The sequence below is a fragment of the Microcebus murinus genome, chromosome 5, assembly GCF_040939455.1.
Source record: "Microcebus murinus isolate Inina chromosome 5, M.murinus_Inina_mat1.0, whole genome shotgun sequence".
NCBI classification, from domain to species: Eukaryota; Metazoa; Chordata; class Mammalia; order Primates; family Cheirogaleidae; genus Microcebus; species Microcebus murinus.
Window position 1 is genome coordinate 41,518,843 of NC_134108.1, and position 19,551 is coordinate 41,538,393.

Below are 19,551 nucleotides of genomic sequence, written 5' to 3' on the forward strand. Positions count from 1 at the left end.
ATGCTTTTCTCAGGGGCTGCCTGCATTCCTTGGCTTGTGGCCTCTTCCTTCAACTATCAGTGTGGCATTTTCAAATCTCTCTCTGACTCTGACCTTTACTTCTACTGTCACATCTCCTCCTACTCTGACTCCTTTCTCTTCAAAGGACTTTTGTGATTACAATGGCATTACTCAGATAATTCAGGATAGTATCACTATCTCCACATCAATTTAACTACAACTGCACAGTCCCTTTTGCCATGCAAAGTAACATATTTATATATTACAGGGACTAGAACATTGGCATCTTTGGAGGGTCATTATTCTGTGTACTATGCCAGCTATGTTCATGCAAAATGAAAGGCATACCTTGAAAATGAGGTTTTTTTAAGGGCAGAAGAAAATTGCCACTTATTGAGCAGGATGTGCAGGTGTTTACATATCTAATCTTTTGTAATGCACTGGAATTCATTCCTCTGAACATGGTTTTCATTCAAGATAGTCACTCTGGAAGGTTATGGTTGAATTTTAATGAAGCTCTCTTCACTCAAAAACATTTGAGCTCTTTGAAATTGACTCTGAGCACTCACTGAAATATCCTTAATGGAAGCAATTGTTCATTCTTTGAGGGTAGGTTTTATTATTTGGAAAGAACCAAAATACTGGATTAAGCTAGATAATACCTTCTGGATCCAAAGGAAGGATAAATTATGAAGAAACTTGTACAACTTAAAATTGGTTCTGAAGGAGATTTCAAAAGAGAAATTTTAAAATATTTTGAACAATGGTAACCACATTAGAATAAATGTTTTCTATTAAAAGATAAGAACTTTGAAGGATAATAAGGAATTTAGATGTATAAATTTTGCTATGTTTATCAAACTATTTTATGTCTCATATAGTAAAAAGTTATTATGACTTTCAGGACCTTTTTATTTAAAAAGTGAAGAGAATTCTCATATAGAAAACATTTCTAATGAAACCATTTGGAAATTGCCTATTTCTTCATTTTCACATTATATTAACTAATTATGGAAGCTTTTGTTACAAACTAGCTTTTTAAAAGTCCATTATCTTTTCATATTGTATCCTGTAATTAGATCCTTTATAGTATATAGTATAATTTTTAAAAATGAATGAAAATTAGATTATTAATTAAAAAAATTATCAAATCTTGCATTCAACACAGAATATCTTTGACTTTCTCTTTCATCTCATTAAGAATCTTTAATGTATCAGGAACCAGGGAGTAACTGCCTGGAAAAAACTATGAGAAGTTATCAATAATGTTATTTATAGAATCTTGCTTGGAGATAGGCAGGGGGGATGACTAGGAATAAACATGATTCAAAATTTCTATCAAAAGATTTTCCATATACAAAAGTTAAATCATTCAAAGGCCAAAGAAATACATTCAGCCAATAAACACACTTTAATTGGCAAGATCTTAAAATGTGGCTAATTGGAACACTGGTTTTTTTTATTTAATTAAAATTAGTTTCTATCAAGGCTTATAATTTGGAAGTTTCAAAAGAAAAACCTGAACTTAAAAATTTCTTGGCTATTGGAAAACTTTTGGGTTTTATATGCTGCTTTCTCTCTTTCTATCTCTGCCTCTCCCTCTCCCTCCCTCCCTCTCTCTCTTTCTCTCTCTCTCTCACACATCTTGAGTTCTCACTGAATTTATTTGAAGTTCCTTACTTAATTGAATGAACAACTGATTAAAACCGTCCATTTTGTACCTTCATCCACCCAAAATTCTACCGCTTGTGTTCTGCAGAAGGCATTGGTGTCTGGAGGTCTCAGGTTGCCAGTGGATAACAGATCCATCTGTCTGAGTATAAAGGAGGCCTGAGTGAATCTAAGGCTGGACCTCATATGTCTTCCTGTTCGTCTATCCACCTTCTCCACCAAATGTGCCAGGCTAGGTAATTTAGACACTAGCTCTGAGAATTTAAATATGAAACTTTGTGGTATAATACTGGACTATAAGAGTATTTCACTTTTCATAAACTCAGTGCATAGAAAGAATACATAAGGAAAAAATTATGAGTTATTACTCATAGTATGAAATGATTTTCCTGTTTATAAGAACTACTGTGGTATATTTCCCAGTGTGTTAAAAGTATATATCATTTGCAAGAATGCACTTGAAAATATTATTTCAGAAACACGTTCATTGCAGATAAGGCAGTGCCATGGGAGAAAACACTGCTGATATCACATGGTGACATATGAAAGCATGCCAGGGCTTTAAGGTTTGCTTGGCCCCTAGTACTGTGAAAACATGATTCCAAGCATGATATTACTATACTTGCTTGTACAGTTCCCACTAATATTTCCACTCCAAAATAGAGTGGGTTGGAAGAATTCTGTTCATATCTAGCAGCAACCTCATTAATCTTTATGAGATTTGACCTCTATTAACTGGCAAAGGGTCTTACTTGAGGTAGCACAGTGATGAGTCAGTGGCAAAGCTAACTAGAATGTGAGTTTCCTAACCTCTTCTGTCTCAAGCAAGGTCTTGCACCTAGATCACTTTGCTTGCAATTGTGAAATTTATCACTCTTCTTAAATTTACCGTGCAAGTGTATGAGTATATGAGAGAATGGGATGGTTAGGCAAAATGTATCTTCTTTATTTTTTTTTTAAATTTGATCAATCAAAAGAATACATGAAGTGGAAAATATGCAAGTAAAAGAGGCTGGCATTAATTAAGTATCTGCTATGCATTAGAGGCATTGCTGAGTGTCCCAGCTTGGCCAGCTGACTGCCCTGTGAATCTCAGCCAAAGCCCGAGAGTGTGGAAGACCAGTGGGGTCACTGTTGAGAATCTGTTTGTAGGAAGGACAGAGGAACTTCACTGGAGAGAAAGAGGCTGCCTTAGGAGCTGGTGGCAGGGTGAGAACAATAGAATATTTTATTGTTGGTTGCGTTATTTTTGCCTTAGGGCTTATGGATGAACATGGACCATCAAATGCAATGTTAGGTTTGCATACCATGGTCACACCAGGGGGAAGGTTTTTTATTCTCACTTATAGGTAGGAAAACTGATGCTCAGAGAGAGAGAGAGAGAAAACAAACATGTAAGGGCATCTTACTTATTTATAACCTGTCTATGTGTGCCATTGGAGCTGAAAATCACCAGGGGACCAAGTGGCCAGCTTTACTGTCAGATTCATGTTGTCAATAAAATCTAGGTTTACAGACCTTGCTCAGATGTCACCTTTGGAGGCTTTCCTGTCATGAGTAGAGTCAGTCACTCCTCCTCTGTAATCCCATGGCATTTTGTTTATAGCTCCATTTTATTGTCTTTCACACTGCATTGTAATTTCTTTACAGATCTGTCTTCCAGCAAAATAGGAACAAAATTTTGGAAAATTAGTTTCCCCCCTTAAATCATATCTCATATAGCCATCTGCCTATAAAACTGAGCCATGAGGAAAAAGAGAGCAGGTCTTGTATAGAACAGAGAGGTCACTGATCAGCTTTAAAACACAAAGCTGATTTTCTTGACCCCTTTAGCAAGGAAGCATCTAGGAAGTCAGGTTCATGGAGAAATAAGGGATTCTAAGGATTTCACAATTCTCCTCTAACATATCAAGAATCTGTATTGTCAACTACCTCAGAGTTCTTCCAGAATGTGGAAGGTCACCCATTCCTCCCTCAAGGCTGAGCAGGAGGCCCAGTGTCCCTGGAAGGAGGCTGGGAGACAGGGAAGTCCTGCTAGAGAGGAAGAGGGGGAAGCACTTGTCCCTCCCATCTGCAGAGCGTCGGAAGAGGAAAGGAAACTGACAGGGAAGAAATAAGTGTTGATTCATATGTGCCCAGAGGTGTCTTCTCTGGATTTGAGTCCCAGAGTGTAGAAAGAATGTCAGACATTTTAACGGGCAACTGAAAACAAAGCATTGGTTTCCTTTTGGGGCAGCAGGCCCACACCAAGCTGAAGAGGCCACGGCAGAGAACAAGTGGAGGTGAAGTGTGGTTAGCAGAGCACTGAAACTTCTAGAATCCTCCCCAGCTCCTGTATTGCTGGAAGTCGCCCACAAATCTGAGCACTTTGCAGAGGGGTGCAGGCTGGCTTACCTGGGGCAGGATGGGACATAGGGGGTGGTCCATATGGTAGGAGCTACCAAGACTGAAGACCAAATGCATTCCCAGCCAGACATGTGGAGGTCCACAGCATCAAGGATAATCAAGGATGAGTGCGGGCAGTCAGCAACTGCTGGGTGGAGAGAGCGGCAGAGGCCAGCAGCATGCCACATCCAGTGCAGCAAGGGCACAGCCAACTACTGGCCAGCTGCCCCATGGGGACATTAGCCACAGGACCACCATGGGGCCACAAGATCACACGATGCCCCTAGAGACCCACGTGCCATCTCAGAAATGAGTATGAAAATGAGAAATCTGAGAGGCTGAGCATTTGTCCAAAAACCACTGAATTATTCAAAGAGTTCTTATACTGGAAGAGACTAGCAAGTTTTACACTTAATCAGTCTTTTCCCTCCACTCACTGTTCCTCAGCTAGCTGGAGGGTGTTTACGGGAAGGTTCACCATGACAATTGCAGCAACTATAGGATATAAAGAAGGTACAGTTGCTTTGGACATGGAAGCATAGCATGAATGAATCGATATCCAGTCTACACCTACAACACTTGCGCTTCTTCAGAGCTGGTATAATTTTTTCATCATCTTTACATTCCCGGGCCCCAGTAGAATACTTAAAATGTGTTTAGCATTCTGTACCTGTGTCCTGTATGAATAAATGCACTTTCTGATGACAAAACTACTGGAGGTCACTTGTATCGCCTTGCCCAATAACTGGCCTTTACAAATTCATTCATTAACTTATTTATTCAAACATTGGATACAATTTTAGCATCTATCACGTACATGATGCTGTGAAGGAAACAAAGAGGAATCGTTTCTGCACTTATTAAAACATTCGGGATTTATTCAGCGCTTATTATGTCCCATATACACAGGTCCCACCTTCGAGGGTTTTACACACTTGAAGGGGAGAGGAAGTCTGTCAATAAACAACCATTGCATAAAGTAGAAAGTGACCGTTACCATAACGAAAATGAAGATGAAGAGACAAAAAGAGTTTAGACAGGATCAAATACATGTTTTCCTATGCTCGAAGCAAGGCTGTTACAGAATGTAGTGGAAGGAATGAGAGAGAGATACTCCCCTTGCTTCCCATGGCTTTACCTGACGGCACCTGAGTGGAGGTAGAATGTGAAAGCTCCCTAGAGAACACATTTTAAGGTAGGGATAGGGATGGGCACAGTAACGGAGCTAAAGAGAAATCAATGACAGTTCTAGTGTGCTCCTCCGGTAGTGTGCAGGGCTGTCCCTCTATCAGGGCAAAAGGCTGACAGAAACTGTGCAGCACCCATTCAGATATTTAGATTTGAACTGCTATGCATTTAAGTTATTTTCCACAATCTTGGGAATAGGAAGTCTGGACCTAAGAAATCTGAAAGAGGTTTGAAATATCATGTCCCCTTTGTGGGTAAGAACTTTGTCTGCTTTTAAAAGCTTTACCTTGAAATGTAATTTAAAAATATCTCTTGAATAGTCATTAAACTTCCACAGGCCTGTGTCAGGGACAGGTGAAAACAGCAAGGATAAAGAAGAAAATACAGCCTTAAAAGCTGAGCTCATAATCATAAACTCAAGCTCGTGGGACCTGTTTCTAATGTTACAGAGCACGCTTTCTCTCTGGCTCATCCACAGAGGTGGAAATTCCAGTTGGTTTTTTATCATCACACTAACGATGTCATATTCTAAGTGTTAATATAGCCGTCTGCTGCCCCACAGCAGGGGCTCGGGTCTGACTGGGAGTTGTAGCCCCAGCATTTAGCTGGGGCATTTCCTAATCAATAAAGGAATATGTATGCTAACTCTATCCATATGGCTTAAACTTTAGAGACACATGAAAAGGTACAAACTACTTGGCCTTTCCCTATATCTGATACAACTGAATTCCTGGCCCACAGGAAATCCAGGAAGAGTGGACCCAGAAGTGCCTGAGAGCTATGTAAAGTGATGAGATGAGACGTGTATGTTTTATGTGCTTTATAGAATTAGTTTCAAGGTTGGATATCACATTGCATATTGGGGAGGCTGGCGTTTGTTCTATGTTAACCTCTACTAACATGCTCAAGTTAGAGGAGTGGCACAGAAAGACAAATAAGCGGAATTGGAGTGACTACTTTCCTGTCTTTCACTCTGGATGGAAATTGCTAAGAGCAGCAATCCCCAACATTTTGGCACCAGGGACTGGTTTCGTTGAAGACAATTTTTCAGCAGAAGCAGGTGGGATTGGAGGTGGGTGTGGGGGTGGGATGCTTTCAGGATGATTTGAGCACATTACATTTTTTTGTGCTCTTTATTTCTATTATTACATTGTAATATACAATGAAATAATAACACAACTCACCATAATGCAGAATTAGTGGGAGCCCTGAGCTTATTTTCCTGAACTAGATGGTCCCATCTGGGGGTGATGGGAGACAGTGGCACCTGAAGTGTGTTGCATATGTCCAGTCTACCCCATAATCTCATTTTGGTTGCTATCACTAAAGAAAACTTTGCTTCACAAAGATAGGATGTTGGAAATGGAAGTAGGCCTTTCAGTGCTTTTGTGGCAATCTCAAGATAGTCTGCTTTGACTTTAATCCAGAACATATGGAGATTTGAAGTTGTCTCAAACATACTTTTAAGGTCACCATCATTTGTTATCTCAAGCAATTGATCCTCTTCTAGCATGGACAAAATTGATCCACCTGGCTTATTTACAAATGGGTCGTGGACCCACTCCTTCCCAGTTCAGGGGTCTTTTGTGGTTGGGAAATAATGCTCAAACTCTTTTGAAAGCTGAGATAGGTGATCATGCACCAGCTAGGGGAAAAAATGCCCTGGTTCAATCTCTTTCAACATCTCTGCTACTCTTTGAAACATGTCAAAAATCCCATTGTTCACTCACTGTCTTCATAATTCCAGTTTGGCTTTGAATGTAGCCACTTTATCTGCCAACTTGAACACAATTGTATTGTCATTCTCTCCTGAAGTGTTAGATTGAGTTCATTGAGCAAGGTTGAATATGTCACATAAGTAAGCAAGTTTTGCAACCCATTCTGTGTCACTAAAATGTGCTGTCAGTGGTGACTGTGTTTCTAAAAGAAATCTCCAGAGTGGTTCTTATAACTCAAAATCTCTAGCCAGTGATCTACTTTAGAAAGCCATCTCACTTCTGTGTATAAGAGAAGACATGTGTGCTCTGCGTCCACCTCCTCACACAGCTGTACAAATAAGGTCATGTACTTTAATGTGGTTGATAATTTTAATCATATCTTACAAAATGTTGTTCGGTTCAGGTGACATTTTTTGGCTAGCCAGCATTTCTCTATGGATGACACAGTGCGTAGACTCACATTCAGAAATGGCCTTCTTGACCTGAGTAGTGAAACCAGAAAGCCGTCCAGTCATGGCCGCTGCTTTGTCCATGCATATACTGATGCAAAATGACCAATTCAACTTTTTTGTTATGTAATCATTCAAAGACTTGAATAGTTCTGCAGCTGTGCTGTTGGTTGGCAACAAAAGTGCACATAACATATCCTCTTGCACATCCTCCTGAAAATATATCGCACAAAAATAAGCATTGCTGCCTGTTGTCAACATTGGTAGACTTGTCAACCTGGGTTGCATATCACAACGACTCATTAATACTAACAATTGTGCCTTAATATCCTCTGCTATTTCATCAATTTATCTAGTTATGGTGCTAGCCAAAAGAGGGACAAATGTCACCTTTTGAACTGCAGCCTCTTCTAAAAGTTCATGGCAAATGTCCTCAGCAGCAGGCAGGACGAACTCTTCACCAATGGTAAAGGGCTTTAGCAGTTGTACACCGCTTTAGTAATATAGTTAGCCACTAATAATGATGCTTTCAGTACAGACACATTTGATGGAGTGGTGGCCTTCGATAACTACTTCTGTTCTTCATGTTCACATATTTTCTTTTGGAAAACTCCAAAGGCTTGCCTTTTGATGTAGGGTACTTGGTCTCCATGTGGTAAAGCAGTTTTGAAGGTGTCATGGCTTCGTTAGATAGCTGGTCGCCACATATTTATACAAAGAGGGCTTGGAGAATGTGAATCACCTGTTACAATGAGCCTGTGGTTTAAGTAGGACTCTTGATATTTTCTTTTAAATGTATCTTTCATTTTGTTGGCAGTCTTAGAGTCTTCTGCTGTCTCATTGTTGGGTGTTTCCCCCTTTTACAAGAAGCTCTCCAGTGATGTTTGTTGTTTACTCAGTTTTGCTAGGGTTAGCTTGTGGGCTTACCCAAACTGTGACTGAGATAAGTGCGCAGTGCGGAAAAAAAGTGCGGACAGAAGTGGTAAATAAAATAACGGGAGGGCCATGCATGAACTAAAATAAGTGACAGATTCTGACTTAAAGCCTGCCACCAGATGCAGCTATACAATTGAAGTGCATCAACTCATTTGCCACATAAAGCCTGCCACCAGATGCAGCTTAATTGTCATTGCCACTCACTGATAGGGTTTTGATATGAGCCTGCAAGCAATTGATTTATTATGCTCTCTGTGCAGTCTTTATTATGCTCTCTTTGCTAATGATAATATGTATTTGCAGCCACTCCCCAGCTCTACTCTAGCATCACCATCTCAGCTCTGCATTGGATTCTCATAAGGAGCACACAACCTAGATCCCTCCATGTGCAGTTTACAGTGGGGTTCATGCTCCTATGAGAATTGAACGCCACTGCTGATCTGACAGGAGGTGGAGCTCAGCTGGTGATGCGAGAGATGGGGAGCAGCTGTAAATACAGATGAAGCTTTGCTTGTTCGCTTGCCCGCTGCTCACTTCCTGCTGTGCAGCCCGGCTCCTAACAGCCTGGGTTTAGGGACCGCAGGCTTAGAGAATGTGAAGAAGAGCTATGAAACAGGCACTGTATGAAAGGGGGTTTTTGGTGTCAGAGGTATAGACCCCTCAGCATGGTTAGCAAGGGTACTGGAAATTGTTCCCAATGTGAGTTAACTTTAATTACCAAACTATCATGTTTGAAGAGATATACTTTCTTATTTCTCAGAAGCACTAGTTTAATCTGTTTGCATTTCATGGCTGAAAAAAGATGAATAATTTTTGGGCTGAAAGTCATAAAGCTGGCATTTCTACTGTAATGGTTCATATAGCATAGTCATAAAAATAGCATAGCTTTTAAAACGTATCCAAATATCATTGCTAATCTGTCTCAAAGTCAAAGGCACAACCTCTTCATTCTCCACAAGTCAAGAGATGCAAATCCACAAATATGTCTTTAGAATAAATCCTTATAGATCCAACATGATAGCGTACCATCTCTTTTTACTTCCAATAAAGAAAACAGCTGGGTTTCTTCACTTCGGTATCTTTCTTTCATCATCTTTTTCCTGTATAAATATGGTCTTTTTGCCACTGTCAACTCTTTAGCTTCCAATTATAAAGGCAAAGTTAAAAAATATTTTTCCCAAAAGATTTTCAACATTACTAGCCATTATGGAAATTCAATTAAAACCACAATGAAATATTACTACATGGCTTTTAGAATGGCTAAAATAAGAAATAACGATAATATCAAATGCTGGTGAGGATGGGGAACCAAAGGATTTCTCAGACATTGTTGGTAGGAACGTAAAATGGTACAACCACTCTGGAAATTAGTTTGACAGTTTCTAAAACTAAATACGCTCTTACCATGTGATCCAGCAATTGTGCTTTTGAGAATTTATCCCAGAGAAGTAAATAAATACTTCTGTTAACACAAAAACCTACACATGAATGTTCATAGCAGCTTTATTTGTAGAAATCTAAAGCTGAAAACAACATAAAATGCCTTTAACAGGTAAATGGTTAAACAAATTCTGTTTTATCCATACCATGGAATACTACCCAGCAAAAAAAGGGATAAACTATTAATACATGCAACAATTTAGGTGGACTTAGGGACATTATGCTTAGTGGAAAAAAAAATCTCAAAAGCTTGAATACTGTATGATTCCATTTTATGTAACATTCTCCCTCTAACAAAATTATACAGATGGAGAACAGATTAGTGTTTGCCAGGTGCCAGGGATGGGGGTAGTGAGCGTGGTGCAACTTCCTGGGGGTAGTACACAGGAGTTCCTTTGTGGTGTTGGGACAGTTCTGACAGCAATGGTGGTCACATGAACCTATATGTGGGACCAAACCACATAGAACCCTTTCCCCCAACATCCCTCATACAGAAGTGAAGGTAAAAATGGATATAAATTGAATGAGGTCAATAGTCTACAATTGTGCCAATGTCATATTCTGGTTTTGACATTACTCTAAAGTCATATAAAATGTCACCATTGGGGAAAGCTGTGTGAAGAGTTCAAAGGACTTTATATTATTACTAATAGAATTTTGGAATTTGTCGTGCATCAATGATCATTTCAAAAATATATTTTTCCTCTGCAGCTTCATTTATCAACTGTTTGTAACACTTAACCATAAGTTTGGTGACTAAACTGAAAAGGCAAGAGGATGAAGCAAGGAGTAGCTCTTCATATCTTTTTGCTCTACATCTCTGTTTTTGAGAGAATCGGAAAACAAGAATATTTGGTGCTCTGCCAATCATTAATGAAGTCTCCCTTGTTAAAACAAATGTGCTTGGGTCACATCCTATCATTCATTTCCTCAGAAACATTCAGGCTCTCATTTACCTACAAAATTAAGTCATACTTTTCAATCCTGGCATTGAAGACCTTCTGCAATATGGCCCAACTGAACTTTTGGCTCTCTTCCTCTGCTCCGCTATGAGTACCCTTTGCTTCAATCTGTTCTTCACACCACAGCCAGAATGATCTTTGAAACTCAGATTTGAATTTGTCGCATTGCCTTGCAGTTTGTAAATTTGTAGTGGCATCCCATGGCACTTCACCTAAAGACCACCTGTGGCCTGGCTGTCAAGCCCTGTGGGGTCTGATTCTGCCCCCTTCTCTTCAGTCTCCTAGTCCAGCCACGTGACCTTGTTCAGACCCCATTGCTCCCATGGTCCATCACACCACAGTGTCTAGAGCATGTTGTCTTCTTGACCTGGGTCTCTTTCTCCTAACTAATCTACTCCTCTTTTAGATCTCAGTTCCACCATGTGAATTTCAGGAAAACCTTCCCCATTCTTCCAGCTTAGATCAGGTCATTTTGACAAATGTTCTCATTCTGTACTGGTTCAGGGAGTCCGGGTCTAAGCCAATCAACTCATAGCATTCCCCAGGCCATTAGTGTGGTCCAATGAGAACAGAGCTCTGGGCTTTTGTTCAATGGTTGTGGGCAAGCATCTCTTCTGTGCCTCATTGGGCATTAATGACAAAACTCATGAAGCTCCAATTTCTGCTAATGGCTATCTATGACTATGAAAGGACCCTGCTTTAGGATAAAGCCAGCAGAAGGGACACAAGAGAGAAATGATGGGGAAAAATTGAGCCCCCAATGACATCAAGACATTTGACCAACTATCCTGAAGATTGTCCTTTTTCTAGATCTTTTAGTTATGTTTATTGGTTTATAATCAATAAATATTCCCCCTCTCTCTTTTCTTTAGGACAGGTCCTGCTATGCTAGTGAGGCTGGCCTTGAACTCTAGGACTCGAGCAATTTTCCCACCTCAGCCTCCCAAGCAGCTGGGACTACAGGCATGCACCATTGTTCCTGGCTTAAATTCCTTTATTTTTAAAGACAGTTTCAGTTGAGATTCTTTTATTTATAATTTGAAAGCATCCTAAATGGTACAGAGGGCCTTGATATGAATAGGACTTCAATGGGTAGGGGATGGAGAACAAAGGGATATTCCAAGTAATAAAAATAGCTTAAGCAAAGGTATTAAGAATTTAAAAAGTGTAGCAAATGTGTGTGCTATGTGTGTATGTGTGAAATATAAGGTATTTATGGGGCATCCGCAGTGAGGGAACAGTCTATTCAAACACGCTGTTTCTAATTGAAGAAGAAGAAAGAGAGAAAGAAAAGGAGAGGCAGGAACAGAGAACCTAGAAATGTTTTTCTAGTGGCAACTTCAAATCATTAATGGCACTGAATAAATATGTTGATACAAACAAAGAGAACAATTGCCAATAATTTTTGTTTCTATAGTTCTTTCCAATATACTAGTATTTATGATCAAATACTTGTAAAAGGTTTTCAAAATTAACACATTGACTGCCACACTAGAAAAAATTATTTTTCCCTGGGGCCATGGTGTTTTATTATAAAAATAGAATAAAAACCTCAAAACTAACATGATCCTTTCTAATTTAATGAAAAATTTCTTACTTTTTATTGTTTTCTGTGCATGAGTTATATGCAACTTGAAAAATAATTCATGCAGCTCAAGGTAAAGAGATATGTGAGTTACATATGCTTCATGAGGCCTGGAGCTCAACACTAGCGTGAGTTAAATACAACTCACGTGGCAGTGAATGTGTTAAATTTGTGGTAAATTTACCCATTCCAAGAAAAAAATTTCAATTCTATACAATACACTAAATTGTTAGTGCAACTATGATTTATATAAAGGGTTTTTCCATATTAAAGCTTTATTGTATATAGAGGTGAATATGGAGACACCATAACTATTGCTATTAAAGAAGAAATATGTACTGAATTATTCTACCTTTGGAATTTGCAACAGTCTTGTGTGTCTGTGTCTTCTTGGAATTCAGAGAGGTCTTAAACAAAATAAGGAAATGTAATTAGGGAAGTCTTATGGTGATGGGTTAATCATATTTATATTTGGTATGTTTATGTCTAAATGCTGATTTAAAGAAGAAATATGTACTGAATTATTCTACCTTTGGAATTTGCAATGGAATTATTCTACCTTTGGAATTTGCAACAGTCTGTGTGTCTGTGTTTTCTTGGAATTCAGAGAGGTCTTTAGGGAGAATAAGTCTCTTTGGAGAAAAGCTTCCTAAAGGGAGTAAAAGGATTTCATACAAGCAAATTTTTTAAAAGGGCAGTGCCAAGAGGTAGAATGTACTACTTCTGGGTTCTCACAGTGCATCTGACTATTGGCTTGTATCTATTCTAACATCAGCATCAAAGCCACAACATTTTAATGATTAAATTGAGTGTGTAGGTTCAGGTTTCCCTAGTCAGTTCTCTACTTGCTTAAATGTGCGCCTTCACTAGGAAACCCATCTCACATATGTGATGCATATGGAAGGTGGTCCTGGAAAAATGCTACCATTAATTACTTATTTCAAGTCTTCTTTCAAGTTCATTTGGAAATCAGATGGTAGGAAAGCTAAATGAGATTTAGATAGCTTCCAATCCATCCAACCTATATCTAAATTTATTTAGGTACTTCGATTTCTCCATTTTGGTTATTGTTGTTCTTAAGTATAATAAATTGAGGATTTATTCTCAAACTTCTCAAAAATGAGAAGTTTTGTTGAAGTATTGAATCTAAGCTAAATCTAGTATGTGAACAATGTTTTGTTTTGCTTCTATGCAGAAGCTTTGGAATGGCTATGAAATTCATAACATTGCCATACAAAGAAAATGAGGATAAAACAAAAAATATTCAAGCTTATCATTTACAATATATGTGAGGAATATAAGTGTCTGGAAAAAATTTTGAAAAGCCAAGGTGAACTCTCAATGGTGTGTGTGTGTATGTGTGCATTCCTATGTGTGTGTGTGCATGTGAAAAAGAGAGAGAGACAGAAAGAGAGAGAGAAAGAGAGAAACACAGTAGCTATCTTTATGTATAACACATTTCAGGAATTTAATCCTTGTCCCATTAGGAAAAATACTGTCCCTTCAGATCACAAATTCTATACATTAATAAAACCTAAAAGAAAAGATTAGAGGATGATGGCATTTTTAGACAGTTGTCTCCATCCTCTTCATTTGCCATGAAATTAATAAAACTCCTCTTTCCTTCTCCTCAAAAAAAAAAAAAGATGACTAATTAGTTTGGTTATTTTAATAAAAGTCTATCAACATTATAAAAAATTATAAGTTCTGATTAAAATTGATTTATTTTTATGCTTATTAATTCTCCTGTTAACATAAGATTAATTGGCAGCATTCAAAGCCACAAATTATTTTTCTACATTATCAAAGGTAATTGTGGTGTATTCAGAATAAACAGGACAAAGATGTCCAATTACACTTGAATTAAGAAAAATTAATAAGACATATAAGTAATGTTCAAGTTAATTTTTCATACAACCAATTTCCCTCCTGTTGGAAAACTTATAAAGTAGTATACAGATTCCCAAGGACTAAACTGAAAGTAAACTTCATCAGGAAATTGAGGAAGTTGAGAAAGGAAGAAAAACTTGTACCTGGATACTGGTCAGAGTTGTATACTGGTAAGCCTTAACCACCAGGTAATTTGCTTCCAGATCTATCAGTCCCAAAATCATATACTTCCACCATCTTCGTCGTAAGATTGCCAGGAGGTTCTCTTCTCCTGTGTTATAAAGTTAAGAAGAAATGGGTTAGGTTCTTGACACATAATAAACTATATATTTAGAAAGATTCTAAAATGTTGTAGCATTACATTTTTTCACAATCTTAACAAATATTTAAACAAATGAATCAATTTACCAGTGACTCACATATTTTTATTTAGAAAATGGTCTTCATCGTAGATTTTGGCTCATTGAGTTAGTTTCTATGTCAGAGTAAGACCGGGTGGATTATTAACTCACCATGTAAAATATTTTCTTGTGAACATATGAAGGAAAAAAATAATTACAATAATTACACCATAGAAAAATAAAAGGAAAGATGTATCACAAAGGCTGAATAAACACACACATTCCAAACTATACTAAATTTCAGGATTGTGGTAAAATATATACACATGAAAAGAATGCAACTAAATACAAAAAAGTTTGTGCTTGATGGCAGATCTGTAGTAAGAATCTGAGATGCTGTCCTGAGTTCTGCTTTGAACACTGTATGCACTCTGGTGATCTGTGGGTGATGGGGAGAGAGAGGAAGTTAGGGTCACTCTCAGATGGAAAAGAGTGCCATTTGACTATGTCTCAATGCTGCCAACAACTATAATTTTCACCATCTTGCCTCTTAAACTGGTAGCACCAGAACAGACTTTGAATCTCTTAGTTCTTAATCCTTATTTTCACATGTATTTTGGCCCTGAGATAAACCTTATTTCTCGACATGGGGCAGTCATGATTAGTAACAAGATAACTCTCTTTAGCCAACCTGTGAGGTCTTCATAGAGGATATTATATGTGCAGAAACTGAGAAAATGGTGACTATTACTTTATTTATGGCTGTATAGCAAATTATCCCTTAACCAGAGCTGTTTAAAACAAGAAATACTTATTATCTCATAGTTTTAAGGGGTCAAGAATCTGGGTACAGCTTGACTGTTTCTGACTTGAGGTCTCCCAGGAAGTTGCAGCCAAGCTGCTAGCCAGGGATGCAGTATCATCTGAAGGATTGACTGGGAGGGATCTGCTACCAAGCTCACTCATATGGATGTTGGCTGGCATTGGCCCCTCACCACAAAAAATGGCCTGCCTCAAAACATGGCAGTCAGTTTACCCCAGAGTGGGGGGAGAGAGAGGGAGGGAGAGAGAACGATAAAGAAGAAGGAGGAGGAAGAGGAGGAGAGGGAGAGGAAGTAATGACACCAAAGATGGAAGATTAGGTTTTCTATAACCTAATTTCAAAAATAACACTTCTACCCTACTCTATTCTTTAGCAAAAGGTTGATAAGTCCAACCTAACTCAAAGAGAGAGAATTTCATAAGACTGTGAATATTAGGAGGCAGGGATCATTGCAGGTTATCTTAAAGGCTGTCTACCCAGTGACACACACCTGTAGTGCTATGGCTGTTATTTGTCTAGTCCTCAAGAGCTGCAACAGAGCCCCACTTCCTCACCTGTCTTTGGGCCACTCCCAAAACTTTGAATTCCTGATTTCTGGCCTTTGGCCTTATTCTGATGACCAACCCATGAGATGATCTTTCCAACCTTATGGAGACTTGTGAACACAAAGCTTTGCAGCTACACAGAGACTGTCAGAGCATGGGTTGTGGCTGGTAGAAACAAGAAGGGAAAGGTCTCTTGACCAGTGGTAGTCAACCCACTTGTTTTCTAGCCTAGTTTTTGATGTCAGACTTCTTACAGCCTATTATCCAAGCGCACTCAAAGTCTTTCTGTTTCAGTGAACTGCACTTCCCATACTGGATCTATTCACTCTTTAAAATTTAGCTCTTTTGCCTAACCCCACTCTCCAACTGGGAAAAATGTACCCATTTCTGTATAATCCTTTCACATGATCGTGGATACTTATAAATTATCTTTCCACTGGACTTGGAGTTTGGGATGGTGGAGTTAATATCTTACTCATATAGGTATCCACAGCACCTAGCATAGTAATTTATAGCAAGGGTTAGCTAAATATTTTGGAAGGAATGAATCAATGAATTGAAAAAGTGTGAAAAGCTATCTACCTGAATATGTCAAGAGCCAGGGCTAGAATATGAGTCATTTGTTCTCATGGTTTTGCACGTGAGAAGGCTGGTAGATGTGATCTCCAAGGTCATTTCTTCACAACTGGCTCATTTTGGCAATGTCCTTGCACAGCACTTCTGCTTCTCTTACTTGCCTACCCATTTGATGATCAACACACCTGTTGGTATTTATCTTATAAATTGGTGATTCTTAACTTGACTGCATATTCATATTATCTGGAAAGCTTTTTTTAAAAAAATCCCAATGCCTGGAACCAGCCCCTAGAAATTCTGCTTTAATTTGGTCCTGGGTGAGGCCTTGGCAGTAAACTGAGGATCAAATCTAGGACTTTCAGATGGCTGAAAGTCATCAATGGCCATCCTCAGGGTGACTTGGGCTAGGAATTCCCAAGTGATATAGCCACAGAATCGTGAAAACTCTTCATACCAAGGAAATGACCTAAATATTTGGTCCAAAGTTTGCTTTCTCTTGTCTCTCTCTGGGCCTTTCCATGTGATGTTTCCTCTGCTTGGACTATTCTTTCTTCAGTCTCCAAATGAAGGATCAGCATACACACTTCTATCAGTAAACCTTCTTTGATACTCCTATCACCCTACACTGTGCTCCCTTAACACCCTGTGCTTATCCCACACACAGTATTTATCTTCCTATCTTATAATTACCTGCTTTCTTGACTCTACTACTCATTAGATTAATAACAATTTGAAGAGAGTGGCATTATCTTGGCCATCACTTTACCTCTAGAACCAACAGTGCATGACAGGCAGTCAATAAATAATAGAGTATGAATAAATTTCATGTTTAATAATCTCAGCAATGTTAAATGCCATTGAAATTGAGGTACTTAAAAATATGCCTGCTATAAACATACATGTACCAGCCAATGGGAATTGTTTTCTAGTTAGAATGTAGACAACATCTGAAAGAAATTAATGTGGTGAATATTTTACACATCACACACTGTACATGAGACATAAAAAGGTCAATGGCATATTTAACCTCCAAGCTGCAATTGTAAAGTCACACAGGTCATTGACCCAGTTAATTTACACGATGAACAGAGAATTGCCAAACTCAGAGCACACCAGCTACATCTCACTACACAGCACTGAAAAAAACAGGCTATGGTGCTGTTGGTTTCACCAATCAATACCATATTTAAAGTGTATTTCATTACACAGATTCAAGGGAATGATTAGTTACCTTGCTGTTCTGCTGAAAAAGTTGGCAAAGCAAAACACCCTAAATAAATGCTTTCATATTGTTTCATTGAAGTACCTGAAAATATACAACATGCTTACTTAGCAGAATTACCCAGGAAGACAAGAAGAAGGCTTTTTTTTTTAATTTTTGGCTGAGCAAAAAAATACAACTGTTAAAAGAACTGCTTGGGGATTTATCTACATGACTCCCATTAACATTGATGTATAATAGACCATTAAAACTCTTTCTAGAATAATGAAAATACATTCCTTAGAGTCCCTATGTCAAAGTACTTCCCAAACCTCATGAAATTAATGCCATCCATAAGAAACACAGAACATAATTGGTGATATGTTAATGTTTTGAAATTACCCCCACCCCTTTTTTTAATTAACTGGGTGAAGTAATAAAAACCCATGGGTGGAAACTTTAGAATTATGGTTTGGCATTTAAAGACAATCTGTTTATTATTACTTTTATTATCAATATGCTCTAATACAAATAAAAAGATTAGAGAATAATGTAATCATGTACCCTCCATCTTGATTAAGTAAATGCTAACATTTTGCTGTTTCATTTGTTTCAGATTTTTTCTGAGAAAGAAAATATTACAGATGAAATTGAGGCCCCACTCTCTGCCTCTACCAGATTCCATTTCCTTCTTTCCTTTCAAATCACCATCTTGATATTGTTGTATATCTTTCACGTTCCTGTTTTTGTTATACATTTTCTACATATGTATGTATCCAAAATAGTATATAACTTTGTTATGTTTTTAAGCTTTACAAGAAGGTTTAAGTATATATTCTTCTACAGTTCTTTGTATCTAACATTGTTTTAGAAATGTATCCCTGTTGTTTCATGTAAAGACAATTCATTTATTTTATATGATGCATGTTATTATGTTTTCTGAACATGCCACAATTTATCCAGTTTTCCACTGATAGACATATAAATTGTTTCCAATTTTTCTCCACTACAAACAATGCAGTGAAGGACATATATGTCCTAGTACATGTCTAACTCTGTAATTGGTATGGAGTTTTATTTTGTTTTTATTCTCTTTTTAAAGGACTATAAAGTATGACAAATGTGTAAGACATAACAAAACTTATTCTAATTTGAAGTCAGAATTCCAATGACTTCAGTAAGCGACAACAGAGAGGGAAATTATGGACAATCTTGATCATGTGATTCATATCTAATTTTACTAAGCATCAACAGGATGATCAAATGTGTTTTTAATTTTTTAACAAAGACTTATATGATACTATGTGTCAATATCTACATGCTTTATAGATATTAACTTACCTAATCCTTAAAGTAATTCTATATGGCAAATACACTGGTACCAACCCTATTTACAAGTGAGGCCTGGAAGACTTAAGCAACTTGCACAGGATCACATAGATGAACCAATATTTGAACTCATAACAATCAAGCACTAGGCTTCATACTTATTAGTCCTGCATGAATGTTTGCCTCACTGATTTGTAGCTGTGGCCTTGTCCTCATGGGTCACGCATTTCTCATCAAGGAATCTTTCATGTCTTGTCTGTTCAAGTTCACATGCAGGTTGCCCCACTGCAACTCCAAGGGGTGCCCATCGTACTGGAGCCTATACACATGGCATCCGCCTGGAGCTGCCAGTGACCAGCTATGCAACTGTGTATCTTCTACCTCCAAATCGTCTTAGGGATCAGGATGTGTTCCAGCACCATCAGTTTAGTAGCAAGGATTTGATACCTCCTTGCTTGACTTAAAGTCTATGAGAAAATTTTTCTTATGAAATGTGAAATAAAGTTTTAAAT

The 19,551-nt window shown here is 38.0% G+C and overlaps 1 protein-coding gene across 1 annotated transcript in view; it reads right to left on the bottom strand.

The window, feature by feature from the left end:
* SLC35F1 (solute carrier family 35 member F1) overlaps positions 1-19,551 on the bottom strand; it is a 369,290-nt gene that overhangs the window by 62,323 nt on the left and 287,416 nt on the right. The window contains exon 3 of the mRNA XM_012739134.3: positions 14,368-14,495. Within this exon, the coding sequence (XP_012594588.1) occupies positions 14,368-14,495 (128 nt within the window). The remainder of the gene's footprint in view (positions 1-14,367; positions 14,496-19,551) is intronic.